At 59.0% G+C, this 20469-nt stretch overlaps 3 protein-coding genes across 8 annotated transcripts; 1 reads left to right on the top strand and 2 right to left on the bottom strand.

The window, feature by feature from the left end:
- Positions 1-1661: 1661 nt before the first annotated feature.
- Positions 1662-3898, bottom strand: Tmem141 (transmembrane protein 141). Its single transcript, XM_070015103.1, has 5 exons — positions 3805-3898; positions 3577-3643; positions 2955-3038; positions 2379-2486; positions 1662-2032 (listed from the first exon to the last, which is right to left on the bottom strand). Exons 1-5 carry the CDS (start codon positions 3856-3858, stop codon positions 2019-2021), a joined length of 327 nt encoding a protein of 108 aa, XP_069871204.1. The 5' UTR covers positions 3859-3898; the 3' UTR covers positions 1662-2018.
- LOC138822318 (lipocalin-15-like) lies at positions 3712-13934 on the top strand. Of its 4 annotated transcripts, none has more exons than XM_070015102.1 (7): positions 3712-3849; positions 11476-11615; positions 11931-12001; positions 12159-12269; positions 12767-12868; positions 12954-13084; positions 13800-13934. In XM_070015102.1, exons 2-7 carry the CDS (start codon positions 11503-11505, stop codon positions 13842-13844), a joined length of 573 nt encoding a protein of 190 aa, XP_069871203.1. In that variant the 5' UTR covers positions 3712-3849; positions 11476-11502; the 3' UTR covers positions 13845-13934. The 4 variants fall into 4 exon arrangements, with proteins under 4 accessions (XP_069871203.1, XP_069871201.1, XP_069871202.1 ...); XM_070015100.1 differs by lacking the exon at positions 3712-3849 and adding an exon at positions 10031-10529; XM_070015101.1 differs by lacking the exon at positions 3712-3849 and adding an exon at positions 11081-11181 and having other exon boundaries at positions 13011-13084.
- On the bottom strand, positions 5200-8846 carry LOC138822317 (ficolin-1-like). 3 transcript variants are annotated; one of them, XM_070015096.1, is made up of 10 exons: positions 8606-8846; positions 8301-8414; positions 8090-8140; positions 7859-7894; positions 7231-7266; positions 6635-6667; positions 6396-6523; positions 5984-6113; positions 5752-5886; positions 5200-5651 (listed from the first exon to the last, which is right to left on the bottom strand). In XM_070015096.1, the coding sequence occupies exons 1-10, from the start codon at positions 8691-8693 to the stop codon at positions 5404-5406; spliced, it is 999 nt and encodes a 332-aa protein (XP_069871197.1). In that variant the 5' UTR covers positions 8694-8846; the 3' UTR covers positions 5200-5403. The 3 variants fall into 3 exon arrangements, with proteins under 3 accessions (XP_069871197.1, XP_069871196.1, XP_069871199.1); XM_070015095.1 differs by having other exon boundaries at positions 8090-8143; positions 8606-8845; XM_070015098.1 differs by lacking the exon at positions 7859-7894 and having other exon boundaries at positions 8090-8143.
- Positions 13935-20469: the final 6535 nt, after the last annotated feature.

The following is a 20469-nucleotide window of genomic DNA, read 5'->3' as shown; positions in this document are numbered from 1 at the left end:
CGGCCCCTGGCTGTTGTGAGACTCTTATCTCCAATAAACCAACAGAAAACTGAAGTGGCGCTGTGGCTCACGTGGTAGAGCACTCGCCTTGAGCTGAAGAGCTGAGGGACAGCGCCCAGGCCTAGAGTTCAAGCCCCACAACCAACAAAGAAAGAAAATAATAATCTGGGGACACAGACCACAGTGTATGTAGTGCTGGTCAGGTAGAGTACTCATCTTCCTCTGACTTCTCACACAGTTCCTTTCCCTTTCCAGTCTAAACTCCAAGCTCATCCCCTGCTCTCCCTCCCAAGCAGGCCTGCCATGGGCGCAGTCTGCTCACTTCCCCAGTTTTGGTGGCCCCCCTTGTGTGACTGAGGTAGAGCCTATCCGCAGTCCCCCAACTGTAAGGTCCGCTCCTGGATGGCAAGCAGACTCCAACCAGTACCTACGTTACCTAGCAACTGGCACACCTGGAAGAGATCACATCTGCATCCACTGAGGTCACTTCTGAATTTGATGTGGCCACACCTTTCTCCACCCATACCCTAGATAAGGCCTAGCCCAGGCCCAGACACCCTCTTTCCCAGCTTTATTTCCCAGGTCTTTCACAGGCTTTTCCCAGCTGTGTGGAGTGCCAACCTGGCCTGGTCCCAGCAGGTCTACTGAATAAACCTACCCCTTACCTGAATACCACGTGTGTGGTGCTGTTCTTACTCGGCTACCTCTTTTTAAAAACCTAACACCAATATTGGCTGTCCCCTTTTCCTCAGAATTAGAGCTCCTGAATTTTAGTGGGACTCATGGCCTCCCAGAGCAAGGATACCTTCCTGGGTGATCTTACCCGTAGACAGTTCGGCCTAATGTGAACAGAAGTGGTGGATTCCATGTCTTCCTCCACCCTCCTCCTTCCTATTAAATGGTAGGAAGACACTGGCTGGGGTAACTGCAGTCACCTGGAACCATGATGTGGATTTGGGAATGGGGGGCCATTACAGCAGGGAACAGACTGAGAAGTCTGAGTTATTGAGCCCACAACTTCCCACACAACTGCTCTCAGCATTTGGCTTACGGAAGAGCCTAACACCTATTGAGTAGTTTGATAACTTATTATAAAGGAACATGATTAAGTTCTTTAGATGTGGGGCTGCAAGGAGGTGATTAGGATTAGATAAAAGTCATCTGTTAAAGCCATGGTTATTGTAAGGTCTGCCCTGGGAAGGCAGAGCAGACTCCTCCCTCCTCTTGGCTAAGTCTCCGCCCAGTACCTGCCCATCACCTAAGGTAACTGGCACACCCAGAGGCGCTCATCTCCCCCCTCCCCAAGGTCATATTCTCTTTCCGGTGTGGAAAAAGCCCCTGGCCTTGGTAAGTCCTGGCCTGGGGGTGGTTTGACCCTTTTCCAGCCTCCTGGGCTTCGAACTTGACCAGAGGCCAGCCAGCAGTTCAGAAAATAAACTTTTCTCCCTGGCCTGACTACTGCATGGTGTTCTCATTCCTTGGCAATCTAGTCATTTACCTGACATTATCAACAAAGTCACAGGGTGAAGTCCCTTTGAAGGAGGGGGAGTGACCAGAGATGTGTGTGCCTCTTTGTGTGTTTGAACCTTTGTAGGAATGGAGACTGAGCCCAGGATTCCATACATGCTAGGCAAATACTGTACCACTCATTACTTTCTCACTCAGGAGAAAGGATGTCATTTATTCACCTCACATCCCCAGTACCCAATGTCCCCTTGAGTCTCGGAGGTTTAGGGGCTGGAAGGTGACCCTGAGCTCCTGGGACCGTGCAGGAGTCTCCTCCACCTGCAGGCTGCTGCAGGGCCCTTGGCTCACGGTGCTGACCCTGTTTCTTGTCATCTTGGAGCAGAGCTCACCACCCCAACCTTTTCTGAGCTGACTCCTTGGCAGGTCTCAGGTGTGTCAGATCTGGCTGCACACCTGTGCAGGTGGAGGCAAGGTCTGGAATTGGAGGTGCAGAGGGCTGTGTTTCAGGGCTGCCTCCGTCCCAGATCCTCCACATCTCAGCTGGAGTGCACCTAGCTGCGGCCATCTGTTAAGAGGCAAAGGGTGACAGAGCTGTGTCCATGGTTGCTCAAGGTCCTGCCTCCAGCTCACCATGGGACAGGGGCAAAAGCTTGGTATTGGAGGCTGGGTCCCAGGGTCCCAGGGTCCCGGGCGCTCTTCCTCGAGTGTCCACATGGCTGCTGCGCCCTGCCCACACTCCTCACTTTGCAATCTTCCCTCTGTCTCGGAGTCTCCTTGACCCCTTAATCTTCTTGAGCTCTGCTGTGCCCCTTCCCAACCAGCCCTTTGACTGGGAAGAACAGGTGGGAAGCTTGCCCCCCCCCCCAATTCCAGGCACTAGAGCCTAACTGCTCCCTCTCCAGACCACTCACCTGGGCTCCTGTCTTTGGGGAGCTGCCCTGTCTCCAGGAAAAGCCAGAGGTTGCTGCATTTCTGGGTCTCCACTCTTGTCACCCCATAACTTGCCACAGAACCAACAACTGGGGAACAGGAAGCAGAAAGGTGGTGGCTGGGGCTTCAACCTCTCAGAAGGGAAACTGGGCCGGGCGCCAGCAGCTCACGCCTATCATCCAACTACTCAGGAGGCTGAGATCTGAGGATCACGGTTCAATGCCAGCCTGGGCAATAGTCTGTGACACTCATCTCCAATAAACCACCAGAAAACCGGAAGTGGCGCTGTAGCTCAAGTGGTAGAGTGCTCTCCTTGAGCTGAAGAGCTGAGGGACAGCGCCCAGACCCAGAGTTCAAGCCCCACAACCGACTAAAAATAAAAAGGGGAATAGGGTGCAGGCTATTTGAGAAGGAATGGTGGGCGGGGTTCCATGGGGTTCTTACCCAAATGGGGGTCCCGTGCCAGGGGCAAACTGTGGCATCCCACCCCCGCTAAGGAGCCGGTCACCCCGACAACCCGGGTGTGTGTCGGGGCGCAGGCCTCCCCGGGAACGCACCTGCGGCCGCCAGCAGGCTCCACTGCCAGGGGTAGGGGCGCCTGCGCCGGAGGGCCGTCAGCAGGCCGAAGGCGGCGCCCGCGCCTGCCGGGAGCCCAGGACTCGGGTCGGCCGGCGCGCGGGGCTGGGAAGCCGGGACGGGAGGGACCCCGCCCTGGGAAGGGTGGGAGGGAACGACGAGAGGGGTGGTCCCCTCCCCCCCCCGCTGGGGATCCGGGACGGGAGGGACCCCCGCCCTGGGGAGGGGGGGAAGGGAACGGGAGGGGCGGTCCCCTCCCCCCCCCGCTGGGGATCCGGGACGGGAGGGCGGGGCCCCGGGACGGGCGGGACCCCCGCCCTGGGAAGGGTGGGAGGGAACGACGAGAGGGGTGGTCCCCTCCCCCCCCCCGCTGGGGATCCGGGACGGGAGGGACCCCCGCCCTGGGGAGGGGGGGAAGGGAACGGGTGGGGCGGTTCACCCCCCCAGCTGGGGATCCGGGACGGGAGGGCGGGGCCCCGGGACGGGCGGGACCCCCGCCCTGGGAAGGGGGGGGAAGGAAACGGGAGGGGCGGTTCACCCCCCCCCCCTAGCTGGGGATCCCGGACGGGAGGGGCGGGAAGGCGGGCGGGGCGGACCAGCTACCTGCGAGCAAGGTGAGCACGCCCTTCACGAAGGCGTGGGACTGGCACGCGGCGTACTCCCGGAGCCCCTGGGCCGGAAGAGGCGGGGCTCAGCTCCCGCGCCGTCCCCGCCCCTGCGGGCTCGGAGGCTCCCCCCCATCCCGGGCCCCACAGCGGCCCCCCCTCCGCCCTCCTCCCGGACAGGCCCAGCACACAGGCCAGCTTCTGAGTCCTCGCCCGACATTCTCACCGGGTGCCTGGCGGCCACGGCGTCATCCACACGGGACATGCCCAGGTTCACCATGGCGGGCGAATGGGGGAGCCGGCGGGGGACGGAGCCGGGGCGGAGCTACGGAGGGAGCCTGCGCGGGCGCCGGAGGGGGCGGGGCCACGGGAGAGCCTGAGGAGCCCTTGGGGGCGGGGCCTGTTTGGAGCTGGGCGGGGCGGGGCGGAACTGGGCGGGGCGGGGCCTGTTTGGAGCTGGGCGGGACGGGGCGGGGCGGAGCTGGGCGGGGCCTGTTTGGAGCTGGGCGGGGCGGGGCCTGTTTGGAGCTGGGCGGGGCGGGGCCTGCGCGGAGCGGGGCGGGGCGGGGCCTGCGCGGAGCTGGGCGGGGCGGGGCCTGCGCGGAGCTGGGCGGGGCGGGGCGGAGCGGAGCGCGCTGCAGACTCTTCTCCCAGCGCCCACGCGGCCTTCTTCCCACCCGAGACTGAGGCGGGTGTCTTGTGTGTCGGGTCTGGAGTTTGCTCGGCCCTGATGGTCAGGGTTAAACCTCTTGAAAGCGAACGGGCTGCGGATGCCTTGGTCGACGGGAGTCCACGGGTCTCCTCCCGCGGGCCGGCCCCCTCCCTCCGCCCCTCCTGGCCCAGCGAGTCTCGGCTGGGTGTGTGGTTGGTGAGGGCGGGGCGCCTGCCTGCGGTCCGGGGTCTCCACCGCATCCCCGGGCCCGGGCTTGGCCTTCCTGGCCCAGAGCAGTAGGGCTGCGGCCTCTGCCTTTCCGGGGGGTCTCCTTGGTGGGCTTGTATCCTGAGAGTGAGCCAGGGGTGGGTCTCAGCCAGCTCTCAGCCCTCTAGGCCTCAGTTTCCTTGTAGGTGTGGCTTTCTGCTTGCCTGCAGGGCCATTGTCTGGTCTGGTCCCTGGTCTAGCCTGTCATCCTTGGTCATCTTGGGATGACCTGCCTGCCTTTCCTGGTGTTCCTAGGCTGTGCCCTGCACTGGCTACTCTGCCCTATGTTTTCCATGCCTGGGGTAACGGTGGAGATCTGTGGTAGAAGGGGCTTTGCCTGGGGTAACCGTGGAGATCTGTGGTAGAAGGGGCTTTGCCTGGGGTAACCGTGGAGATCTGTGGTAGAAGGGGCTTTGGGAGAGGCCACCCCAAGTCTCTTGAGGCCTGATGTGCCCCTCTGTTGGTGTCTAGGTGTGTGCAGGGCTGTGGTTGGGGCTGAGCTGGGTTCCCCTTCACATCCCCATTCCTACCAGTCTGCTCCTGGAAGCAGGCTCTGGCAGAAGCTGGCTGCTCCTGTCCTCCCTGGTACTCTGGGAGGTGATCCAGAGGTCAAGGTGATCTTGGGGCCAGCAAGGATGCCCGGGGACCTCCCTCCTCCTGCCTGGGCCTCTGTGGCCCTGCCTCCACAAGTCCTTTGAGGGTGTCAGGCATATGCCCTGCTTTTCATCTTTATTTGTGCCAGCTATGCAGTGACCCTCATGCACTGTGCATGCGCTGGACAGATTCCCGGAGGAACAGACAGCAGACAGCACACTGCAGAGAGCATGGGCTTTGGATTTGTGTGGCCTTCTGTCCATGTTCTCACCTGGCCTGGGCATGGGGGGTCAGGGTGTGGGTGCAAGCAACCTAGGCTTCCCGGATCTTCATCTCGCACACCTTGTAGGAGTAGCGGTGGCCCCTGCCAGTGAGCCAGTTGATGCCATCGGCGTAGCTCTCATGGGAGCCCTCCAGGTAGCGCCCGTTGAGGTTGGAGTGATGGCAGTTGTTGTACCACCAGCCCCCTCGGAACAGAGTGGCACAGTTCTCACTGTGCATGTCGTTGTCCTGGTCCTGGGTTGTGAAGGGCATGTCTTTGTGGTTCGTCAGGGAATCTCCTGGAAAGAAAAGCCCAGCACCTGTCAGCTCCCAGAGCTCAGGCATAGCCCGGCCCTCGCCATGCCCTGCCCAGGGCCTCGCGATTTCTCCAAAACCTACCTGCAGTGCCCCCCAGAAAGTCACCCAGAAGCAGCTTATACTTCTCCTCTTCCCCCAATATCTGGAATCGGCTGTATGTGGCATACACGGCTTCACCTTGAAAACCCTGCAGGTCGATCCTCAGCTCCTGGTTCCCTGGCCACAGCGCAGGAGGAGGGAAGAGAAGGGCTGAGTCCCAGGCGGCAGCGGGGAGGGTGTGCGGAGGCCTGGCCGGCTCGGGTGCCATCCTCACCTCTGCTGGTGAGTAGGTGTAGGTAGTCATTGCCCAGCCAGAACTCTGTGTTCTGGTCGCCAAAGCCTCTTTTATAGGATTCCCAGTTCCGGAAGAAATCCACGGAGCCATCCACTCGCCGCTGGAAAACCTGTGGGGCTCAGGGACATGAGTCGTGGGTTGCGGGGCCTCCCTCCTCTCTCCTCACAGAGGCACCAGTGGGTGGGGAGTAGGGGTGAAGGGGCCACGGGGCGTGGGCAGGGTCACTGGAGGCTTGAGTGCAGCCGTTACCACTGCTGTGGCCTCACCCCATTCTCGTTCTGCACCCCTCTTCATGGAGGTGGGAGTTCTGGTCGGGGAGGCCCCCCATTTTCTCTCTGCACCCCGCCCTTGCGCTGCCTTCCCGAGTGCTGGCCCGAGGCTCGGTACTCACGGTCCAGCCCCCTCCGTCCGCATCCATGTCGCACAGCACCTGCAGTGGCCGGCAGTCCGGGAGGTAGATGGTGTACCAGCCGGTCAGGAAGCCACCCTGGGCCAGCACATCCTTGCAGCTCCGGGCCCCTGTGCCGGCAGGGAGGGATGGCCTGCTGGGGGGTGTGCCGTGTGGGTTCCCCAAGTCCCTGGCTCACCTTCCCGCCGGTGGTGGGGTGGGAGGGCCGGCCAGCCGCTCACCTCTCTGACACAGTGTGTCCTTCAGTGCTGCCCCTGGGCAGGAGACATGGTATCTTTTGTTGGTCCCTTCCCCTCCCACCATGCCCCTCCCACTGTCCTTCCCACTCAGGCCCCTCCCACTGCCCCTCCCACCTAGCCCCTCCCACTGTCCCTTTTCCACAGGTCCTTTTTCCTGGTGTCCTTCCCATCCAGGCCCCTCCCACTGTCCCCAGCCCCTCCCACACAGGCCCCTCCCACCATTCCTCTCACCACCCTCACCCTGGCCCCTCCCACTGCCCCTCTCACCCAGGCCCGGCACAGCCATTGGATCCCCGCTAGCTAGCATCTGGCCCCTCTGAGGGGTGCCGGTTGCCCCTCCCCGCCTTTAGTCCCTCTGGCCAAAGTGCTGGCCCCAAGACCAGTGTGCCCCGAGGCTCCGAGGCTCTGTAGCCAAGTCAGCCCAGCTGGGCTGGGGGTATGAGCAGTCTCCTCAGGCCCCAGGGCCTTCCTGGGGTCCCCATGTCCTTCCACCGCACAGGCCCAGGCTGGGGGTGCAGGGCCCCGCCGGGAACCGGGAGCCAGGCTCCTCTGGGAGTCTCAGGTTGGGGTGTCCTCACCCAGCGAGGCTGTAGCTCCACTGTCGCCTTTTTCTCCTGGACAGATGCAGGGCATGGAGAGCTAGAGCCCTGACCAAGCTCCCGAGCGCCCCCAGCTCCTCTCCGCACCCCACATCAGGGACCCTGCCCTGCAGGGAGCTCCGTCATGCAGGGAGCTCCATCATGCAGGGAGCTCCGTCATGCAGGAGCTCCGTCATGCAGGGAGCTCCGTCATGCAGGGAGCTCCGTCATGCAGGAGCTCCGTCATGCAGGGAGCTCTGTCATGCAGGGAGCTCCGTCATGCAGGAGCTCCGTCATGCAGGGAGCTCCGTCATGCAGGGAGCTCCGTCATGCAGGGAAACCATCATGCAGGGAGCTCCGTCATGCAGGGAGCTCCGTCATGCAGGGAGCTCCGTCATGCAGGGAAACTGTCATGCAGGGAACCTATCATGCAGGAGCAGGCAGCCATTAGCTGCTCCCAGAGGTGTACCCTAGGAAGATCTTGGGGTTGCTGCTGGGTCCCCCAAGCCAACCAGATGGGTCCAGGCACTCCCTCCGTCCTCTGAGCAAGGCTTGGGTGGGAGCCCACCCCAGACCTCTCACCCAGAGCCCCCACCCCCTCCCAGATAGGCTCCGTCTGCTCATTCACCTTTGGCTCCCGGGGGCCCCGTAGCTCCGGGCTCTCCTGTGGGTGTAAGGGCGTCCTCACACTCAGCCCCCTGAGAGGAGGAGGTCCTCCTCTTCCTACTGCATGTGTGCAAGGGGCGCAGGAAGGGAGGGGGAGAGGGATGAGGGGGGAGGGGGAAGGGAGGGATGGGAGGAATTCCTGTGTACCGGGCAGTCTGACTGCTCCCACGTCCAGCCAGGGGCCCCCTCCTACCTGTGCTGCCGGCCGGCCCCCTCTTCCCCGGGCTGCCCGGGGGTCCCCGGTCTCCTGGAAACACAGACAGCGGACCGCACTGCATCTTTGGGATGGGTGTGGGGAGGGCTGCGGGAGGGGGGCTCCCGGATGGAGCCTTCAAACTTCCCCCTCCCCCTCCCCCCTGACCCTCAGACCCCACCCCTCCACCGCACCCCGGGTCTGGCCCCACCACTCTTGCCAGGGCTGCCTGGCTCCCCTTTGGGCCCTGGTGGGCCAGGAAAGCCAGGGCAAGTTTGGATGATCGCCATCTTGTCCTGGGCCCCCAGACCCACGATCTTCACATCTGCACAAACAAAGAGGGTGGGGCTTCAGGGCAGGCCTGCCCCCTCCAGCACCCCTGTTCCTCAAGCCTCGGTGCCAGTCAGAACACTCCTGAGGGTTCCCGGCTGGTCCACCTGTCAGGCCTGGTGTGTGTGTGTGTGCTCGCGCACGCCCGTGCGTGTGCGTGAAAACACATTTGAGCAGCCCCCTCACCTGGACAGGTACCTCCCTCCTGGCCCAGTGCCTGGGAGGAGCAGAGGCAGAGCAGGTACATAAGGGGCTGCAGGGCAGGGCGCCCCATTCTTCTAAGGAGAGCAGCTGCTCCAGGGTCCAGAGCTCAGTCCTCTGCCGCTCCGCCTCAGTGAGGAGTGAGCTGGGGCTCTTCCTGCGGGCCGTGGCTGGGGTGGCCTCGTCCACGATCCTCACAGCTCAGCTTCCTCCCCCACCCCCCGAAGCCTCGTCCACAATCCTCACAGCTCAACTTCCCCCCCCCAGAAAGGGAACCCAAGTCCCGGGCAGGCACACTTCCTGCCTGTCGCCAGCCGCACCCAGCCCCGCACCCAGTGCCCCCGTGGTAGGGGCGGCTCTCCTGCCCAGCAGGGCCTGAGCAGCCTCCTGTTGTGCACATGGGGGACAGGTGTCACCGGGGCTCAGACAAGGAATGGCCACAGAGGGGCTGGGCAGGGACCCCTACTCAGGGTGCGGCATCTGCTTGCTGCGGGGGTCAGGCCTGGTCTGGCGGGGTGGAGATGGCTGTAGCCAGCAAGCATGGAACTCACAGGGGCTGCGTGGCTGGAGTGGTTTGGTGATAGAGGCTGTGTGCACTTGGTACGGTGGCAGGCCGCTCTGTCTTAGGCCTGGCTGCTCAGCTGCTGCGCCTGGCTGTCCGTCAGCCAGCCTGCCCTCTGCAGGGTCCTGGGCAGCTGCAGCATCCAGAGCTGCAGGTTTGGTGGCTGCTACCCAGGGTGCCGCTCCCCTGCACTCCCGTCCCCGGGGAGGCTGCTGGCACCAGGCACCAGAGGACGGGTAGTGTCCACCGCCACCACACCGCGGGCCTGCCTCTGGTGCCACCTGGGGCTCAGGTTAGAACCAGGTTCCCCCTCTGGAGGGCCCTTACTTGCTGGGCTACCTCTGGTGATTGTCCTAGTCTCCTTGATTTCGTGTTCTCCTCTGTGTGGGAAAGAACAGAAATCACTGCATCTGAATGAACTCTTTGTACCGGAGCCAGCCACCCATCTGCAACTGCCCCAGAGCCCTGGCCGAGCTCCCCGCGGCCAACAGAGTCTCTTATGGAGAAGTTACTGTTTCTTGAGAAGCAGGACTTGCCCATGGCAGATAGATGAGTTGGGATATGCATAAAAGCACAAAAAGCTTGTTCCTTTTTTTTTTTTTTTTTTGTGGCACTGCGGTTTGAACTCAGGCCTTTGTGCTTGCTAAGCAGACATCCTACTATTTGATCCACTCTCATTTTGCATAGATCTTGAAAATTCAAGATGGAGTTTTAATCTTTCCCGGGCCTGGCTGGACATCCGTCCCCCATTTGAGCTTCCTTCTCAGCTGCCATGGTGGCTTTCCCCATTACATCTAGCTGTTCTTCTTCCCGTAGCTGGGGAGACAGTGGTACAACACTGCCTAACTGTTGGTCCAGATGAAAAGCTTCAAGACTGGCCTGGAACTGTAGTCCCCCAGTCCCTGCTTCTCAAAGTCTAGGATCACAGGCTGGAGCACTGAGCCAGGTGGTTTGTTCCCACAGTCTTTGTATTGTTTTGGCCAGTACTATCGTTTGATGCTTGGTGGGCAGGCACTCCTGGAGGGCTTAGAGTGTGGCCTCCCAGAAGCCCACCCTGGAAGTATGGGAGGTGGTGTTTCTGGAAGCTCTGGGAGGTGTGCAGGGTTTATGTGTTGTGTCTGGAAGGTCCGGGAGGTGTGCAGGGCACTGGGCGTTGTTTCTGGACTAGGGTCCCTGGGGTCTTGAGGGGCACAGAGGTTACCTGGGAAGTCCTTCCCCCACTCTAACCTCTTCCAGCCCTGGCGCCTCGCCGGCGTCATTCCCATGGGCACACTTCCTAAACTGGAGATAAGGCGGCCACCGATAACCATAATCCACTCTCAGTGCCGCCCAGCCCCTCCTGCCCAGGTGAGCATTCAGGGGCCCACTGGAGGCTGTGTGGGGACTGTGGAGGCGGGAGGGAGGAGGCCCAGAGGTGTTACAGCTGTGCTGACACAGAACCGGGGCCTGATGAGGCCTGGAGGCCGGCCAGTGGTGACCCCAGCTCCTAGTTGAGGATGAGAGAGAGAATCCCTGTGTTCTTGGGTCTGGGCGGGGCTGCTGGCCGAGGACGGTCATGCCCGGCTTCTTCCCAGCTGCACCCGGGGCCCGAGATGGTCGCGGCAGAGGGAGACGCAGCTCCTGGGTCTGTCCTGTTTCGACGGGCTCCACAGGCAACCCTGCTGGCCAATGCCAGTGTGTGTGGGAGCCGAGCTGTCTGGAGTGCTTCAGGAAGTGACCCCTGGGGTCAGGGGGTACACTTGAGTGATTGTGCCAAACAATGGACAAAGCAGGGCTAGGTGTCCAAGGCGCCTTCTGCTTCCTCCCCAACCTGCCCTTCCGGTGAGCCTTGGGCTGGGCCATAAAGCCGAGGCCGCCTGGGCTTGGAGTCTTGGGGTGCTGGGGCTGGAACACAGGTGTGGGAATGGGGCTGGTCCTGCCGTGCTGGGTCCTGGTGCTGCTCTGGGTGTCTGTGGCTCAGGCTGAGGTCTTGGTGCAGCCGGACTTCGATGCCCAAAAGGTACTGGGCTTTGCACCCAGGGAGGGCGCAGTGCCCAGCGCCTGTTGGGAGCATGGCCGCCACCGTGCTGGCCTGGGCATGGGCCTGGCCGGGGGCAGCTTTAGCACTGCTGTCATCTGATCCAAAGTGACCCTGGGCGTGGGCGACCGTGGGGCTGGGGCCGTGGGGAAGGAGGTAGAACGGGGCCTCCGTCCGTCTGTCCGTGGGTCCGAGCTGGGGAAGACCACCTCTCGTCCCGGGGGAGGGGGTCTGGCGTCGGCCGCCCACCTGGCTGGTCACAGAGCTGCCCTGCAGTTCTCAGGCCTCTGGTATGTGGTGGCCATGGTGTCCGACTGCCAAGTCTTCCTGGGCACGAAGGACCATCTACTGATGTCCTCCAGCACCATCAACGCCACCGCGGAAGGTGACCTCAGTGCCCACATGGTCTTCCCCGGGTGAGTGTCTGCGGATGGCGCTGCGTGGGGGAGCCCAGAGCGTGGGGGGGGAGGTGGTGGGAGACAAGAGAGGGAGAGGGGGAGAGGGGGAGAGAGGGAGAGGGGGAGAGGGGGAGAGGGGGAGAGGGGGAGGGGGAGAGGGGGAGAGGGAGAGAGGGGGAGAGGGGGAGAGAGGGAGAGGGGGAGAGGGGGAGAGGGGGAGAGGGGGAGAGGGGGAGAGGGGGAGAGGGGGAGAGGGGGAGAGGGGGGAGAGGGGGCGAGGGGGGCGAGGGGGGAGAGGGGGCGAGGCCACGCCATGCTGTCTGTGCTCTCCAGGGCGGAAGGCTGCATCCAGGTGGACGCTGACTACCTGAGGGTGGGCTCCGAGGGCCACTTCCAGGTCCCAGGTGTGTCTTGGAGCTGCTCCTCGCGGGGTGAGGGGCTGCCTTTCCGTTGGAGGTCCCCAGCCCTCCCCCTCCCTCCCTCTCTGCCCCTCACTCCCCGGGGCTCGAGGTTGCTCATGGCTGGGTCACAGCACTGGCCACATCTTCACCCGCTCCTTAGTCTTGCACTACCTGGACGTGCGCGTGGCTGAGACCGACTACAGCTCCTTCGCTGTGCTCTACATCTCCAAGGAGCTTGTGGGGGCTCTCAGCACCACGGTGAAGCTGTACAGTGAGCGCCTCCCCTGCCCCCCACCGCCCATCCACCGCTCAGACCTCTCCTTCCCTCCCCTGCCTTGCCTGGTTCTTCACCCAGCACTAGCTGCTTTCCGGCTAGCTGTATTTCCGGTTGTCCCAGGTCCTGTACCTTGGGGTCCCCCGCCTGCCCCTCCCTGGCCCCCAGTCATCAGTCAGGGCCAGCCGGGGTCTGGCATCCCTGCTGGAGTGGTGGAGAAGACCAAGTGAACATGGGGGAAGGGGGGAATGGTGTGGAAGCTTCCGGAAAAGGCGGGGAGGGGGTGGTGGTGGAGCAAAGCAAACATGGCCCCGGAGACATCCCGGCCACACCAGCCACTACCAGGACCTCATAGGAACTGGGAGGTCTTCTGGGTGGCTGTGCCCGCTGCCCAGCCAGCCGGCCCCCCAAGCTGGCGGCCTAGCTGTCACCTTTGGGGAGTGGAAGTGAGGAAAGGAAACCTCTGGTATCTCCCCCCCCTGTTCCCTCCCCAGGCCGGACTCAGGACCCCACCCCCGAGGCCCTGAGGGCCTTCCGTGACTTCTACCCCACCGTGGGGCTTCAGGATGACATGATGATCCTGCTGCCCAAGTCAGGTGTGTGGTCGAGTGGGCAGCCGGGTCCCCTGGGGCTGGGTGACCTGTGACCTCTGCTCCTCAGCGTCCCTCCTTCCGCACCCAGGCCAGGCCGGGGGCCGCAGGAGGGTGCAGGCAGCACAGATGTGTCTTCCCCCGACAGACATGTGCTCCCCCAGGGAAGGAGGCACCCCGGCACCCCCAGAGGCCCAGGCCAGCCCCTCCCAGGAGAGCACGGTGAGATTGGTGTCCTGTGTGGGCTGTGCCGGGCTGGCCCTCAGCCTGCCGTCCTCTCCCCCTTCTGCCTGGCGAGCCTCTTGGAAGCCTCCCCCCCCCCCCCCCCCCCCCCCGCTGGGAAGCCTGCCTTGGTTTTCTGGGGCTAAAGCGCCACAGCCTGAGCCCTTAAACAGCCAGAGCAGTGGACGAGGTGTGCGGGTCACCGGCATGGTGGGGGAAGATTTGTGGGCTTTCCTGGGGTTCCTCCAGATGTTTCTGTAGCCTGCCTCAGTCCTTACTTCCCTTCCCTAATTTCCTACAGTTTGTTTCCTTTCGGGTAAGCTTGAGTTCGGCTCATGGCTGCTTTCTTCTCTCGTGGGCTGCCTGCCAGAGGGCCTGGGGGTTTGGGGATGGGTTAACTGCTCATGGATCTAAACAACCCAGGGAACCCTAAGCCTTCCAATATGGTGGTAGGGTGTGGGGGTCGATGTTCGATTACCCTCCTGTTACCTGCACCCCTTGACCCAGGGCCGGGCAGAGCCTGGGGGGCGGAGTTGTCCCTGCCCATCAAGACTGAGGGACTCTCTGGGGTGGTAGTGTGGGTGTGGGGTGTTTCCCGGTTTATGGAAGTTCTGGTGGAGAGTCCGCTGTCCGGCCTTGTGCCTTGGCCAGCTTGTGGGGAGCAGCAAGCGCCTCTGTCCAGGGTGGATGCCACATCTGCACCTCCTCTGCGCAGGGTGAGCCCGGAGCCCTAAACCTCACCACCCCCCGCACAGAGTGAGGCCCTCATCCTCGGACCCCCCCGAGCCTCCCAGCCCCTGCTACAGCCTCCAGCCCGCCGGGCTTCCTCCCGCCCAATAAACAGACTCTGCAAGCCGCACAGCCTTTTGTCTTTGTGCAGGGAAATCGCAGGTCCCGTCTTGACCCCAGCCCTCCTGGGGAGACTGAGGCAGGGAGGTGGGGGCGAAAGGATCCCTAGCCCCTTGAGGTTCTTCTGGTCTGGGGGTGGGCAGGAGGCTGCAGCCAGGCCTGGACCGTGTCAGGGGAGAATTGAGCGTCCCTCTGCGGCCCCCAGGTTCCTAGGGCCTCTGGGGAAACGGAGTCACCCTGCGTCACCAGGGCTTTCTGGGGGGCAGGAACTGGATGTAGAGCAGCTGGAGTGGGTCCAGAAGAGTCTGCAGTCCGCCACCCACCCCAGCTGCAACCCCGGGCCCACGCGTTAGTTCCAGAAGTAGGCGGCCTACTCCTCTGTCACCACAGCTGGCTCCGTGCTGGCCGGCAGCTCCCCTGTGGCTGCCCCTTCCCCCCTCATGTCTAGAGAGGCACTGAGGCCTGGGGCCTGGCAGGTCACCAGGACCACCCCGCCGGCAGGGAGCGAGCTGTGATTGAACACCAGAGTGTGCACGTACCCTGCTCCTGATGCGAGGTGGGGTACGGGGCAGACCCTCCTAGGGTCAGGGCCTGTGTCCTTGTCCTGGAGACCTTTCTTGTGATGGGCCAGAGCTCACATGCAAAGAGCATGTGGCATCAGAAGGTCTATTGCCTGTGGTCCTCAGAAGACCTGAGCTGGAAGCGGTCAGCGCTGAGGGGGCCTGTGCCCTCCCTGTCCTGGGCACACAGGGAGCCACGGGCTCCCCTGTCCTGTGCCTGCCCTGTCTGCTTCTGCTGTCACCCTACACGCTGGCTCAGCTGGGGATCAGCCAGTCCTCAGCCGGCCTTTCCCTACCTCTTGTGGTGATTCCTCTCGGTCTCTAGCCAGCTCTAGACCCATGTCCTAATGTCCCCTTGTGCCTGCCCAACAGTCCATCTGGGGCACTGCCGCGGACCGGGTTCTGTCGGGACGACGGAGGACACCTAGGGGAGGAACCTGGAATAGGTGGGGAGATGGCAAACAGACAACTCACACACAAGAGGAGTGGATGCTGAGTGCTGAGTGCGATTTAATGCGGAGGATAACAAACTTTTATAGCAAAAGTCTCCAGAAGAAAGGGCAAAAGGATACACAATATTGCTGCAGGGCTTCATCCTTGGGTGGTCACCAGCTAGTCGCCTGATATGCACTTGTTTCCGGCTTTACCTCTATTTTTAAGAAATACAATGGGTTTCGATGATTGTCACCAATTAACCACTACTTTTTTCTATAGAGGCCTTAACTGTCCCATAAGATCTTTCCTGTTTCTTCTTTAATAGTAAGCACCCCGGAGGCCTAGATCTAGCAAGTCTCTTAATAAATGAAAGAGAGTAACAGGAAGTTCTTTCTCCTAAGTAGTTATCTCAGCAATTGCCATACATTCCTTCTGTTCTAGCCGCGCCTACAGCTTCTTGTAAATTTCTTACAATTCCTTCTGCTGGAGTGACTTTGTGAAACCCCCAATACTTTTATATTTGCTTATGGCTTGTCTACTAGCCTCCATAAGAGGGGTTTCAGGGTAGCACTTAACTCTGGTGAGTTAGTCATATTTTTAAGACACTCATCAGATATTGGAGTCATCAACACTCTTAAGAAAGAGCTTTGAATAAGGGAACGTTGACAATGAGTAAGTACAAAGAGCAGTAGAAGCAGTAAAAGATTAATAGGCACTCTTATACAGTGAAGAAAGGCAGAAACACATCTTTTCCCAGGGGTTTTTCCAGCCTTTTCCCAGGAGTAGGCCTCTTAGAAGCCCTATTCTCCAAGGTAGACTTCGGTGAAGTCCCAAAACTTGGAGATAGGTTTCTGTAAAGCCCCATTCTCTGAGGTAGACTTCGGTGAAGTCCCAAAACTCAGAGATAGGTCTCGAGGCCCCTATCATGGTCTGATAGATGGTTTCCCATGCTAAGCAGACTCTACTGGGGTCGGCGTGGCAGGGCACATCATAGTCCCCCCCCCCCCCCCCCCCCCCCCCCCCCCGTGAGTAGCATCAGTGACTGGTGGGCAGGACCTCTTCTTAAGCCCCTCAGCCGGGACCAGGAACACGGACTGGGCAGATGTTGCTTCGGGTCCCCTGAGGCCCCTCTCAACCATGTGCCAGCTGTTCCCTGCTGTGTGAGTTCCCTGGGAGCTGGATCCCGGGCCCCAGGGCGTCTGTGTCCCCCACGTCACCACTGAGCGGATCACCTCCCCGGGCCCTGGGAGGAAGGCTTCGCATCCGGGCACCCCAGGACTCTGCCCCTTTTTCATTTGTAGGGAATTGGAGGAAGTGAGCATGGGAAGATGAAAGGGAAATATTATTTCTTTTTTTTCTTTTTTTTTTTTGGGTCCGTGCGGGGAGCCGGGGCAAACGCCATTACAAGATGACGCCCACTCCCTTGCAGCTTTGAGGTAAACAACTCCATATTAGGCAGTGCTTGGCGGGACGGTGGGTCCTGGGCTTTGCGCATGCGCGAGCCACGTAGAGTCCCCAGCCAATCCCGTGGCACCTGGTGACGGTGAAAGGCAAACGACCAATGATAGAACGACACGTGTTCCTATTCCCTATATAAGCGGCCATATCTTTTGTGCATGCTCTCTCGCGCTCAAGCTCTCCTACAAACAAGAAGGCTCTCCAATAAAGCGTGATCTGAGAAGACTCCTGGTGTGGTGGTCGTTCTTCCTCGCAGGCCGAGAAGGCGTTCGCCGCAAGTGGTGCCGAAACCCGGGACCCACGCGAGAGGCCGAACAGGAGCCAGAACTCAACACGCGGGGAGGAGACGTTGGTAAGTATCCCCCGGTATGCTGTTTACTGTAGATTACTTGTTTCTTGCGTTGCTTCTTCCCTTGTGGTTTGTCTTTCTGGTGGTTCTGCGTTGTGGGGATGACCACAAAGAGGGGGTCTCAAGGAGACCCCTATACCCTTCTTTGAAGGCAAACCGGTTCTCAGCCCTACATGTGGAAGGGCAGGACCAAAAACGCAGTGATCCTGTGAGTGACTCAGAGAAAGAAATGTTAGAGGAGGAGGGAGAGCAGCTCGATCCAGCTGATAATGAAGACTTAGAAGAGGCTGCGGCTGAGTATGAGGCAGACAGATATGGGGGGTGGCGTCCCCAAACAATAAGAGTACCGCAGCAGCCAGAAAGGAGGAAAGGAGCTGGCCCTCACCCGTCGGCCCCCCCCCCCCCCCCGTGCCCGCCGGCGGGGCGGAGTCACTTTATAAAAGGGAGCACCTGGTCGCGGCTGGCGGCCGCCTTTCCAGTTTTTAAAAATCCAATTACTAATAAAAAAAAATTTGAGCCGGTTTCCTACTCCCAGCTTAAGGATTTAGTTGAGGCAGTCCAGACTTATGGAGTGACGGCTAATTATACCATTGCCCTGCTCCGAAGACTGACCGTCAATGCTATGACGCCCACGGACTGGTTTGAGGTAGCCCGTACCTGCCTTAATCATGGGCAGTTCCTTGATTTCTGGTCTATTGTTCAAGACAAGGCTCAAGCCCAATACAGACAAAATGTCCGTGACGGGCACCCGGACTGGACCGTAGATATGCTTCTCGGGCAGGGACCCTATGCTGTAGATCAAACAGGATATCCCTTTGAGGTGTATCGACAGGTGAATACTCTTTTTTACAAATCCTGGTGGGCCCTCCCAAACAAGGGAGAGATGGCCAGCAATCTAACAAAAATCATTCAGGCCCCTAATGAGCCATTTTCTGATTTTGTTGCCCGTATGCTAGAGACAGCCGAGCGGGTGTTAGGAAATCTGGAAACAGCCATGCCATTTGTACAACAAATCATTTTCGAACAAAGTACCAAGGAATGTCAGAGGGCAATTACCCCAGTAAGAACCCAAAGCCTAGAAGCTTGGTTAAGGGCCTGCAGAGAAGTGGGTGGCCCCCTGACCAATGCGGGGCTGGCGGCTGCTGTCTTGTCGGCTGCCAGGGCCGCAAAAGATAATAAAGGAAAAGGATGTTTTCGGTGTGGTCAGTTGGGACATTTTAAACGGCAGTGCCCACAAAATGGTGGTCCGGTGCGAAACACGCCCAGGCCGCCAAGGACTCCAGGAGTGTGTCCTCGTTGTAAAAAGGGGAAACATTGGGCTAATGAATGCCGGTCAGTTAGAGACATCAATGGACATCTTATCCCCCAAATTATTCCAAACACTGATTCAAAACAAGAGCCAAAAAACGGGAAAAAGGGCCCTCGTCCCCAGGGCCCGAAAATTTACGGGGCATTTCAGACTCTGGCTCCCGGACAGCACCCGCAACAACCCCCCAGCCAAAAAGAGCAACCTCAGGCTCCGCAGGGTTGGACCTCTGTGCCACCTCCGGACAGGTATTAACACAGCAGATGGGAGTCCAGATTGTGGAGACGGACATGACAGGACCCTTAGATGAAGGCACTGTAGGAATAGTTTTAGGACGCTCCTCCTCCACAATGAGAGGATTAATAATTTTCCCGGGAGTGATTGACCCTGACTATACGGGGACTATCAAGGTCCTCTGCCATGTCCCCCATGGAGTGGTGTCCATTTCTCCCGGGGATAGAATCGCACAGCTCCTGCTTTTGCCTTCTCTTCACGGCAACTTCCCTGCTAAGGAGATAAAGAGAGGAGATAAAGGGCTAGGCTCCACTGGAGTCGACCTTACATGCCTGTCCATAACTTTAGACCAAAGACCCATGCTAACTCTCCAAGTGGAAGGGAGAAGATTTGAGGGACTGGTGGATACTGGGGCAGATAGAAGCATCATCCAAAGAGGGGAGTGGCCAAAGCAATGGCCAACTCAAAAATCCTCCCAGACCTTGCAAGGGCTGGGCTATGCTGATGCCCCACAGTTAAGTGCAAAAAAATTGACTTGGAGAACAGAGGAAGGCCAGGTTGGAAAAATGCAGCCATTTGTGGTAGACGTCCCTGTCAATCTTTAGGGAAGAGATGTGCAGCAACAGCTGAAGTTAACTTTAACTAATGATTACTCTGAGGCCAGTCAGAATATGATGAAACAGCAAGGATTTGTTCCAGCCTTGGGGCTTGGTCGATGTCTCCAAGGACGCAAGGAGCCGATAGAGCCACTTCCTAAGCAGGACAGAAAGGGTTTGGGTTTTTCTTAGGGGCCTCTGAAAACAAAGCTTCCACTGAAGGTGAGGTACCCATACCTTGGTTAACGCAAAAGGAGGTATGGGTTCCTCAGTGGGCCCCTCTCTCGAGAAAAATTGGAAGCGGCTCAAACTCTTGTCCAGGAACAGCTACAGCTGGGGCATGTTGAACCTTCAGTGTCATCTTGGAATACCCCAATTTTTGTGATCAAGAAGGCCTCCGGAAAATGGAGATTATTACATGACCTTAGAGCAGTAAATGCCCAGATGCAAATTATGGGACCCATCCAAAGGGGACTTCCATTGCTCTCTGCGTTACCTTGAGAGTGGCCTATTTTAGCTTTAGATATTAAGGATTGTTTCTTTTCCATACCTCTTTGTGAGAAGGATAGGGAGCGCTTCGCCTTCACCTTACCCTCTGTTAATCATGAAACCCCGGATGCTTGCTATCAGTGGAAAGTTCTCCCCCAAGGGATGGCCAATAGCCCAACAATTTGTCAATTGTTCGTAGGGGCTGCATTGACCCCTGTAAGGAAAAAATTTCCAAAAGTACGGATTGTCCATTATATGGATGATATCTTGTTGGCTGCTCCCTCGGTAGAGACTCTTCATAAGGTGTTTGGGCAGGTAACGGAGACCTTAGCTGACAAGGGATTGATTATTGCCCCTGAAAAGGTTCAACAGGCTAGTGTTGTTCAATTTCTGGGAACCATTGTTTCTCCCAATGAGATTAAGCCACAAAAACTTTCCATTCGAACTGGTCACCTTAGAACACTTAATGATTTTCAGCAATTGGCAGGAGATATTAATTGGATAAGGGGGTTTCTTAATCTCCCTCGGTCAGAGTTGTTACCTTTATTTGCCATTTTGGAGGGCGACCCTGAAGTTACCTCCTCTAGATCCCTGACACCTTTAGCACTAAATTCCCTACAAAAGGTTGAGGCAGCTTTGTCTAGGGCTCAACTTTCACGGGTTGATTTAAAATTACCTATCGATTTATGTATATTAAAAACAAAAAATTATCCCACGGGGGTTCTTTGGCAAAATGGCCCCTTGTGGTGGCTTCATGGCAATTCTGTGGGAGCAAGAACAGTTCAATATTTTCCTGAATTAGTGGCTAAGCAAGCACTTTTGGGCATAAAGTATTGTTTGATGCACTTTGCAAAGACTCCAGATAAATTAATCATTCCATATACCCGTGAACAAGTTGAGATTTTGGCCGCTACAGTGGATATGTGGGCAATTCTTGTTTGCTCGTTTCCCAATGTAATTGATAATCATTATCCTAAGCATCCCCTGCTTGCCATTGTTAATAAAAACTTAGTGTATTTTCCTGTCATTACTTCAAAGGAGCCCCTAGTTAGTGCCCTGACCATCTTTACAGATGGATCAAAATCTGGACAAGGTGCCTTTTTTGTTCA

The sequence above is a fragment of the Dipodomys merriami genome, unplaced genomic scaffold (genome assembly GCF_024711535.1).
Source record: "Dipodomys merriami isolate MVZ:Mamm:240054 unplaced genomic scaffold, mDipMer1.0.p SCAF_11, whole genome shotgun sequence".
Lineage (NCBI taxonomy): Eukaryota > Metazoa > Chordata > Mammalia > Rodentia > Heteromyidae > Dipodomys > Dipodomys merriami.
The sequence above is the reverse complement of the archived record's forward strand: the minus strand, read 5'-3'. Positions and strand labels throughout refer to the sequence as shown.

What these genes read in the sequence shown, in the direction of transcription:
- Tmem141 (XM_070015103.1), bottom strand. Translation starts at nt 3,858, where the DNA reads ATGGTGAACCTGGGCATGTCCCGTGTGGATGACGCCGTGGCCGCCAGG. An exon ending in CGTGCTCACCTTGCTCGCAG is followed by an intron (nt 3,039 to 3,576) that starts GTAGCTGGTCCG and finishes GGCTCCCGGCAG; the next exon opens with GCGCGGGCGCCGCCTTCGGC. An exon ending in GAGCCTGCTGGCGGCCGCAG is followed by an intron (nt 2,487 to 2,954) that starts GTGCGTTCCCGG and finishes CCTGTTCCCCAG; the next exon opens with TTGTTGGTTCTGTGGCAAGT.
- LOC138822317 (XM_070015095.1), bottom strand. Translation starts at nt 8,693, where the DNA reads ATGGGGCGCCCTGCCCTGCAGCCCCTTATGTACCTGCTCTGCCTCTGC. An exon ending in TGGAGCTACAGCCTCGCTGG is followed by an intron (nt 6,668 to 7,230) that starts GTGAGGACACCC and finishes TCTCCTGCCCAG; the next exon opens with GGGCAGCACTGAAGGACACA. An exon ending in GGACACACTGTGTCAGAGAG is followed by an intron (nt 6,524 to 6,634) that starts GTGAGCGGCTGG and finishes CTGCCGGCACAG; the next exon opens with GGGCCCGGAGCTGCAAGGAT.
- LOC138822318 (XM_070015099.1), top strand. Translation starts at nt 11,086, where the DNA reads ATGGGGCTGGTCCTGCCGTGCTGGGTCCTGGTGCTGCTCTGGGTGTCT. An exon ending in CGGACTTCGATGCCCAAAAG is followed by an intron (nt 11,182 to 11,475) that starts GTACTGGGCTTT and finishes GCTGCCCTGCAG; the next exon opens with TTCTCAGGCCTCTGGTATGT. An exon ending in GGGCCACTTCCAGGTCCCAG is followed by an intron (nt 12,002 to 12,158) that starts GTGTGTCTTGGA and finishes CCCGCTCCTTAG; the next exon opens with TCTTGCACTACCTGGACGTG.